This window comes from Rattus norvegicus, chromosome 1, assembly GCF_036323735.1.
Source record: "Rattus norvegicus strain BN/NHsdMcwi chromosome 1, GRCr8, whole genome shotgun sequence".
Classification (NCBI taxonomy): domain Eukaryota; kingdom Metazoa; phylum Chordata; class Mammalia; order Rodentia; family Muridae; genus Rattus; species Rattus norvegicus.
This window is the reverse complement of record NC_086019.1, coordinates 171,650,565-171,660,101: the sequence shown is the minus strand read 5'-3', so window position 1 is coordinate 171,660,101 and position 9,537 is coordinate 171,650,565. Positions and strand designations below refer to the sequence as shown.

The 9,537-nt window shown below is 35.7% G+C and overlaps 1 protein-coding gene and 1 pseudogene across 1 annotated transcript; both read left to right on the top strand.

The window, feature by feature from the left end:
* Positions 1 to 353, top strand: part of Olr258-ps (olfactory receptor pseudogene 258) — an 846-nt pseudogene extending 493 nt beyond the window's left edge.
* Or5p60d (olfactory receptor family 5 subfamily P member 60D) lies at positions 7,243 to 8,187 on the top strand. The gene has a single exon (NM_001001038.1). The coding sequence runs from the start codon at positions 7,243 to 7,245 to the stop codon at positions 8,185 to 8,187; it is 945 nt and encodes a 314-aa protein (NP_001001038.1).
* The last annotated feature ends 1,350 nt before the right edge of the window (positions 8,188 to 9,537 follow it).

Sequence of the window (9,537 nt, the reverse complement as noted above, 5' to 3'; positions counted from 1 at the left end):
TACAGTTATTTTAGTGATACATTAACTTTATAATCCTAGAAACATAAGTATCTTTGTTATAAAAGCATTTGGTTAAGTATAATGAGAATAGTTAGCAGTTTTCCCTTTGATTAATCCTTTCATTAACCAGCAATCTCTGCAGATCTGAACATAAATCTCATATAAGGTCTGTGTTCTTTGAGTGAACTCTTTAGATTTGAAAATATTGAATTATATGAAATATTTGAATGAGGATACTATTGCCATCTGAGGTTTCTTTTGTTTTGTTGAGACATGGTTTCTCTATGTAGCCCTGGCAGTCTTGAAACGCACGTTATAGACCACCATGGCCTCAAACTCACAGAGATCTACCTGCCTCTGCCTCCAAGTGATTTGATTAAAGGCATGGGTCACCACTCACTGCCAAATTATGCAAGGACTTAACCAAGAAATGGCCTCCTGATTTACAAAAATCTAAGAGTTGATGGTAGAGATGTAGGTCATTGTAAAGCCATGTTATCAATAGGATTCCTGGAGCAGGAACTTAGGCAAGCATGCTCAATGGCAATGCTGATGCATGCACCACTGATAATTCCTCCACTAGTGAATCTGCAAACATGGCTAGAGACCACTGATGCAGATTCAGGTGATGGAGCAAGACAATGAGAACGAGACAGTGTCATATCTAGCTACTTGAGAGCCAGTAAGATGCTAGGAGGGGAGGTATAAAGATTTGCCCAGTTCCTGCAATAAACGAATCTGTTTTTGCCACTTGCTTAACTCCCAGAGTCTGTATCACTCACTCTGTACCTTCTTACTCCTACCCCCAAGGGTCCTTATCAGGGTCAGAAGTAACAGATTCCTTTATAGTATCTTATTCAGACAACTGAAGAAATTACTTAAAGTCCTCCTTACCTATTAACCCTGCCTTTTTATCAGTCTGTTGAACCATTGCCTAAAGGAGGCCCTTCATGACATTTTACTGATGATAGCTGGGGTAATCTCACTCCTGTAGAGATGAAGATGTAGGGATTTAGATATGTTTGACTGTTTCAGTTTTGGAAAAATAATGTGTAGTTCTGTTACATCTTTTGAGCAACTTATTTCTTTGATGTTTCTTTGATGTTTCTAAAACTAGAAATTCTAAGCATCATACATGTAATACCAATATTGTCAAAATATTAGAAATTATTTTCTTGAACCAGACCAATTTTGAGATTTAAAGTGTTTCTGCTTTAACTTACCCTTTGGTGGTTACATGTCTATTGGCTTTATATAAATACATTTTATCCAAAAGTGTATGTTTTACCACTCCCACCGGCAAAATAAGTAAGCTGAGAGTAGATTTTCACCTCTCCTGCTCTTTCAAATCCAGTCCCCTGTCTCACTGCCTAAAGATTTCTTAGACCTTCCCTTCCTAAATTTCCCCCTCTTGCACTTCGTTTTATCCCACCTGGAAATTTCAGTAAGAATTCTCTGATACTCCAGTTTATTTCTGTCAGGAATGTGGGTTCAGGACCTTAAAATGGAAATTGAACCAACAAAAGAAAAAAGTGAAAGAATCCTGGAAAAGCAAATATTTAGTAATTCAAATAGGAACTACAGAGGCAAGCTTTACCAACAGAATATAAGAGATGGCTGTATATGTAGCAGAGGATGGCCTTATTGCTCACTGATGGGAGGAGAAGCCCTTGGTTCTGCCAAGGCTGGACTCCTCCCCCAGTGCAGGGGAATGTCAAGGTAGGGAGGTGGGAAGGGGGTGGTTTGGGAGGGGGAACGCCCCTGTAGAAAAGGGGGAAAGGATAGAAGGTTTATGAATGGGAAACCAGGGAAAGGGAATAACATTTGAAATATAAACAAAAAACATTCAATAAAAAAATAACGAAATTAAAAAAAGAGAGATGGAAGATAGAATCTCAGGTGTTGAAGATATAATAGAGAAAAAAGTAGAACTATCAGTCAAAGAAAATGTTAAATCTAAACCTGGACTTTCAGGGTGGGATAAAAACGAAAGTGCAAGAAAAGATCTAAGATCTAAGAATAATAGAGATAAAAGAAAGAAAATTAAAATAACCCGATTCAAAGATCTAGACATTATTTTCTACAAAATTATAGAAGAAAATTTCCTAACATTAAGAAAGAGGGGCATATAAAGATATAAAAAGCATATAAAATGCCAAGTAGACTGCACCAGAAAAGAGGTTTCCCTCTCCATATAATAATCAAGCACAAAATGAATAGAACAAAAAAAAAGCATATCAAAAGCTGCAGTGAAAAAAGGAGTAGCATATGAACACAGACCAGTAAGAAGCACATCTGACTTCACAATGGAGATTCTAAAAGGACGAATGGCCTAGACAGGTGTTCTAAAGACTCTAAGATATCACAGATACCAGTGCACAATATTATATCCAGCAAAACTTTCATCATCATAGATTCCTTTCATTTCTAGGAGACGGTCTCATAGTTGACTTTTTGATCCTCTTACTATTACAATCATTCAAACCCTCTTTCAAGATGTTCACTAAGGCTAAGGTATAGAATTTATGTTATACACATACCCATCGGGCTAAAATCCCCACAATCACTTAAAGTCTGTAGTATAACCAGTTCTGTTTTTCTGTAATAGTCTCCATCTGCTGCAAAGAGAAATTTCACTGGTGTTTAGAGAGACTTTCACTTATCTGATGGTATAAACATAAGCTGTAGAATGCAGTTTGGAATTTTGCTGATTTAATAAAGTGGCAGTAGCAAATTCTCCTCTAAGATGTATGCATCCTGGATTCATGGTTAGGTCTCTAACATCATGCATATTTTGCTTCCTGATGATTAGGCTACTGGGAGAGTTAGAAATATTGTCTCTGGAAAGAGCACTCAAATTTGTTATTTAAATCAAAATGGTCAGCGTCGAAATCATACACACTTAAGCAATAGTAAGCGAACTCAGCAGGTCATATGTACATATTTATGCTCTTTAATATAACTAACAACAAAAATCAAAGAGAAACGGATCATCAGTTTGAAAGGGAGTAGAAGAGTTGAAGAGTTGGAGAGGTTAGAAGAAGAAAAAAGAGAGGGAGGCGATATAATGTTTTAATTAAAATAAAAGTATTCTGGGAAAATATGGCACAAAACACAAAATCTATGATAAATGAAAGCAGTGAATGCAACTTCCTCAAGCATCTCAACAGTAGCTCTCAGGAGAATGTACAACAGAAAACATGCTTCTCCAGTTGAAATAAGATCAAGTCAAAGGGACTGTGCTTAACAAGATTCAAGGTGTTTGAACATGATTTCAATAGCACGAGGGTAAAATCAGTCTTGGTTCTGGAATAACATGTTAAGTGAGGCTCCTGAGTTAGGTGTTAATGCAATTTGTCCTTCACACTACTTTCCATGTTTGATATTCATTGTCTAGAGGATTCTCCACTGAAGTATAAATTTCTTAAGACGTTCAGTTTCCTAAACCTATCTACAGCATTCAACCAGTTTCTAGAATACAACAAATATTCAACCCATATTTTTGCAAAGAAAGAGTGAATGATTTTCTTAAATCTGGTTGTGAAAGCTCATTGGTTATAATCATCAAAAATATACATTAACATTCAAAGTGATCTGAGTCAGAATTCTAAGTTAATTATGACCTGTGCCATGAATGCATTTAGAAAAGTAGTTTAAATTCAACCTCTCCTCACTGTCATCTATAAAAAGAAGATTGTATGTATGGATGTGTATGTAAACAATTATTTTTGATTGAATTTTATTTACATTTCAAAGGTTATCCTCTTTCCCCCACCCAACCACCCACACCTTCCTGCCTTCCCACCTCCCCTCCATGACATTTTCGTACACTGGGGGCTCCAGCCTTGGCAGGACCAAGGGCTTCTCCTCTCTTTGGTGCCCAACAAGGACATCCTCTGCTTACATATACAGCTGGAGTCATTGGTCTGTCCATGTGTACTCTTTGAATGGTGGTTTAGTCCCCGAAAGATCTGGTTGATTGATATTGTTATTCTTATGGGGTTGCAAACCCCTTCAGCTCTTTCAATACCTTCTCTAACTCCTCCAGTGGGGACCTAGTTCTTCATGTGAGTCCAGGTGCCAGCATGCCATAGTACATATATAATGGATAGAACTCAATGTTACTCTCTTTCCTGATTTGCCAAAGTTTGATACAGGGTCTCTTCTTCGATCCATTGCTCTCTACCCAGACTAGTGTACCAGGGTTTTTCAGTAATGATCTTGTCTCTACCTCTCCTCTGCCAATGGGGTCAAAAGACACTTTGAATGAAAGCTGACTGATGATCAGTGGTCAACCACTTTTATCAAGGTAATATCAAGGGCACAGAGTAGAACTTAATGAAAGTTAAGATTATCAATAGACTTTAAAGGACTCTTCAGGTAGAGAATCACTGAGCCGTCTTTTCTCCCTTATAGTACATATGTTTTACCAGCTGTCATTTGTCTGAGGTATGCATTATGAAATATTAGCTCTTATCTTGAAAACATCAATCCCTATTTTTTTGCATTACTTTCTAGGTGAAACTTATATTTTACACTCTTGCCTATAAAAATTATGGTGACCTCAAATAATTATTCAATTTTGCATCTCATCCCTCCCTAGATCATCCAAAGAATCTATCTAATAGAGTATGCTACATCAACCACTAAACTACTAAAAGAAAAATCAGGGCACAAAAATGAAAAGAGACAAAATAGTTCACTTTTATACTACATTTAATATCTTCCAACATGAACTAACATGAATCAAATATCAACTCTAACAGTTTACCTAATATTATTTATATATGATCTAGTATCACCCATTATTACCAAGTGAAAGTGCATTAATGTTCACATAAAGAGGAAAGCAAGATATTACTTGAGATTGATGGACTCCTTGAAAATTCTCTCTCTCTCTCTCTCTCTCTCTCTCTCTCTCTGTCTCTCTCTCTTTCTCTCTCTCTGTCTCTCTCTCTGTGTATGTATGTATGTGTGTGTTTGTGTGAAATTAACTTCTCAGTACTCACTATGAATGATGTAATAATCCCTGATGCATTGAATTCACACTGGAATTCAAACACTCTTCAGGGACTTATCCTCAGTGACAAACAATGACAGTAGAAACAATTTTGCTGCTATAAAATCATAGTAACTTTTAACTTCTTACTTTGAAATGAACTTTTATTTCAAGAGGTAAGATTTTTCTTTATTTTGCTGGAAAATAGATATTTTATTCTTAGAAATTGAATTATATTTACAAGCATGGTATAGAAAGGAGTCAAAGAAATCAAGCAATTTATGTAACAAGGAAAATAAACATTACGATATAAACTTATATTTACATAGGCAAATTATTCAGAATGACTGTTTTTTGCCTTAAGAAAACAAATGATTTTTTTCATTCAATACACCCTGATCACAGTTTCTCCTCCCTTCACTCTTCCAAGATACACTGCAGTTTTCAAAGATTCCTTACTAATCTATCCATTAGTAAGACCAGAAACCAACCTTCAAAGATGTACACATGTAGCATTCAGACAAAAGACTAAAAGGTTCAATACCTTTTAAATGCTTTGGTTTCTTGATGTAGGTGGATATCTTGTGCAAAGACCTGTTTTGTGAAATTTCCAGCATCATAGACACTGGACAGATAAAAATGTAAATATAAAATGTGAGCGATGAGAAATAATCTGCCTCTTGTTGTTTGAAGCTAGAGACTTCTCTTAACATCTCTCAGTTTGAATTTTTATAGAGCAGTGACCTCCTTTGAAATTTGAGTGAATTAATTAAATCACAATACAGTTAATAATCTCTGTGACACTGAGAAACGATTTTATGAGCTTTAATAAAAAAGATAATAATGTGATAAAATTCATATTTTATATGATGAATTTGATATTTAAGTTATTTTAAAGACAATGATTTATTTAAAATTAATTAACACATTTAATGAGCTTAAACAGGAAGTTACATTTATAAAACTTCTGTGATCACTAATCTACTTCTTCTCAATCCTAAAAAGGACTTTATCATCTTTGTAAAAGTTAAAGACATGACCTTATTTATAGAATTATAGAATTTATAGATTGATAGACCAGTGTCAACAACAAAGTATCTCTGTATGAATTAGTCATTGGAAACCTGAAAGTCAACATGCTGTCTGTCCTTAAATGTATGTTCCCTCAAGTGCATGGTCAATCTTTATTAATAGTATGATTACTAAAATAAATATACTTAGTCCAAACTGCCTTATGTTCATTTCTAATTCTCTTTTTAAAGTTTTGCTGTTTTATTCTTTTGTGTATGAGTGTTGCATGCATGTGGGCATACATGTGCACCAAAGGCATGACTAGTGTCTATGAACCCCAGAAGAGTTCACTGGATCCCCAGAACTGGAACTACAGACTGCAATGAGAAACACTGTGAATGCTAGAGATCAAATCTGGTTTTTCTGCAAGTACAAAAAGTACTCTTAACAATTGAACCACTTCTTCACCCCCATTTTTGTTATTTCTTTATGTACATATTCATATATATATATGTATATATTCATATATATATTACTTCATTCTGTAAATTGAAAGTGAATAAAAAAATAAGTTAATTTTTCACAAACATAAAAATAAAAACATTTTAAATCCTGTGCTGGTGATTTAGTAAGCATTCAGTAAAGTTAGCCATTAAATAATGATATGTTTTTAGATTTTAATCCTTTGTTACATTTATAATACATAGACTATTATTGAAATTCATATTATATTTATCTGTTCATTTGTGTCAAGAGAATGGTATATGAAAAATACCTTATGTGTGAATGCCAAAGAACAACATTGAGGAGTTGTTTCTCTCCTCCCATCATCTGAGTTCCAGCAATTGAACTCTGGCTGTCAGGTGTCAGGCTTGGTGGCAAGAATCTTTATGTAAAAAGTTATCTCACCAGGCTAAGCCCTAAAATTTTAAATATACTCCTTGTTAATAATTAAGTATGTAGTATTAAAAATAAATGTAAATAAATGCTATATATTATTTTTAACATATTAGAATTTCTGCTTAAACAATTTCCAAGGTCTTATATTGCACAAATATATAAACAATGAAAACCTTGAGTAACAACATCCATTGTTGGTCTAATTTTTGAGCAATATATTAGTTTGTAATGCTCTACATGTCTGTATTAAATAAAATGAACCATGCTATTTATAAATCTCTTCTTGTTCTGTCTCATTTACAGATTTTACCTGGCAACAGCTGCACTGCCCCATGGCTTGCCTAGAGGATGGGAACCACACTGTGGTGACAGAGTTTATTTTATTGGGCTTAACAGACAATCTAGTCCTTAAAGTTATCCTGTTCACAATTATCCTGTGCATCTACCTGGTTACCATGTCTGGGAATCTCAGCACCATCCTTCTCATCAGAGTCTCTTCCCAGCTCCATCACCCCATGTACTTTTTTCTCAGCCACTTGGCTTCTGTTGACATTGGCTATTCATCTTCTGTCACACCTAATATGCTTGCCAACTTCCTGGTAACACAAAATACCATCTCCTACATTGGATGTGGCATACAGCTCAGCTTAGTTGATTTCTTTGGGACAGCTGAATGCTTCCTTCTGGCTGCCATGGCTTATGATCGCTTCATGGCAATCTGTCATCCACTGTTTTATTCCACCAAAATGTCCCCACAAGTCTGTGTTCAGTTGGTTTTGGGATCTTATATAGGAGGTCTTCTCAATGCTTCCTTTGCTATGGCTTTCTTTTTTTCTTTTCTCTTCTGTGGACCAAATATAATCAACCATTTTTTCTGTGATTTTGCTCCTGTGATTGAGCTCTCCTGTTCTGACATCAGTGTCTCTGTAGTTGTTACCTCATTTTCTGCTGGCACAGTTACTATGCTAACAGTGTTTGTCATAGCCATTTCCTATACCTACATCCTCATCACCATCCTAAAGATGCGCTCCACTGAAGGTCGACACAAGGCCTTCTCCACCTGTACCTCCCACCTCACTGCAGTTACTCTATTCTACGGGACCGTCACGTTCATTTATGTGATGCCAAAGTCCACCTTCTCCACTGACCAGAACAAGGTAGTGTCTGTGTTCTACATGGTGGTAATCCCCATGTTGAACCCCCTCATCTATAGTCTCAGGAATAATGAGATTAAGGGTGCTCTGAGAAGACAGCTTGGGAGAAAAATATTCTCTTAGAGTGATACATTGTTTTGTCAAACAATACAATAAGAGCCATTGTGCATGGTCAATATGACTACAATCTGACATTTGGTTACTAGCTTTCTTCTTACTCTTTTGCCTGTCTTCTCTTTTTCCTCCCAGGATGTATAGATATGTTATTTCATTACAATTACTATTTTGTGTTTTCACATCTGTCATTGAGAGTTTTATACAAAGTTTTTGGTTTGCTTTCACCCTCTTTCCCCAATTCCCCAAAGTACTATAGATCTATATCTCAACTCCATCTTCTTTTCTTGTCTGATAGTACTTGTTCTGTCTGCATATACTTTTGTGTGTAGGCATCTACTGGAGCTTGGTTATCCTACCAAAGGACAAACCCTTAAATACAATTGTCTCTCCTCATCTCAGATATCAACTGTGCCCAGCTCCCAGCTCCATGCTGAGATTTTTGTTTGGTTTGAGTTCATACACACTGACACAGCGACCATGAGTTCATATCTACTTCCATGATCATGTGTCTGAAAAAAATTGTTATCATTCACAGGTTTCCTTGTAACCATCCACAATCTCTGGCTCTTTTAATCTTTCCCTTCCTTGACAATGACTCCTTTGCTTATAAATGAGAGGGGAGTGATATGGATATCTCATTTAGAGCTATGCCTTCCTCTGTCTCTGTTCTCTGAACATTGACGAGAAGAAAGATGCTTCTCTGATGAAAGTTGGAAATGTCTTAATCTATGAGTACAATGACAATCATTGCAAAGTTGTTTAATACTATGTTCATTTAGTAGAAAAAAATTGTTTGTGTATTCCTTGCTAGGGCTTTCAATATGTCTAGAGCATATTTGGCACCAAGAGTGGCATGATGTGTGGGTTTCATCTTCTAGAGCTAGCCTTAGATCCCATTGATAGCTGTTTAATCCCATAACATTCGTGTCACTATAGCACATATAGTAGGCATGTATTTCCAGGCTAGTGGTTGTGGTAGTTTATAGGGCTCTTAAGACAGTTGTCTGTACAACACATATATAATTTAGAAACATTGTTGTGTTAGGCTATTTGTATTGAAATAGTACCTTCCATTGCATTCAGAATAGAATCCAGATACTCTTTTATTTTCCATGAAATGTTAATTAAATTATTCTGAGTTGACTTTTCTTTCATGAGGCTATGAGGATAAGTGCACTTGCTTTTTGTCATCTGGCAATTTTAGCCCACTTTTTATACATACAAGCCCATCTCATTTTTGTGCTCTAATATCACTTACCCATGGGAATTTCTTTGCTAGCTTTCATAAGCTAATATAACCCATCTCTACCATTCCTAACTTTAACATTAATATTAGTTCTATTCTTTTTCTCCTAT

Excerpts from the sequence above, each read along its gene's own strand:
- Or5p60d (NM_001001038.1), top strand. The coding sequence starts at position 7,243 with ATGGCTTGCCTAGAGGATGGGAACCACACTGTGGTGACAGAGTTTATT.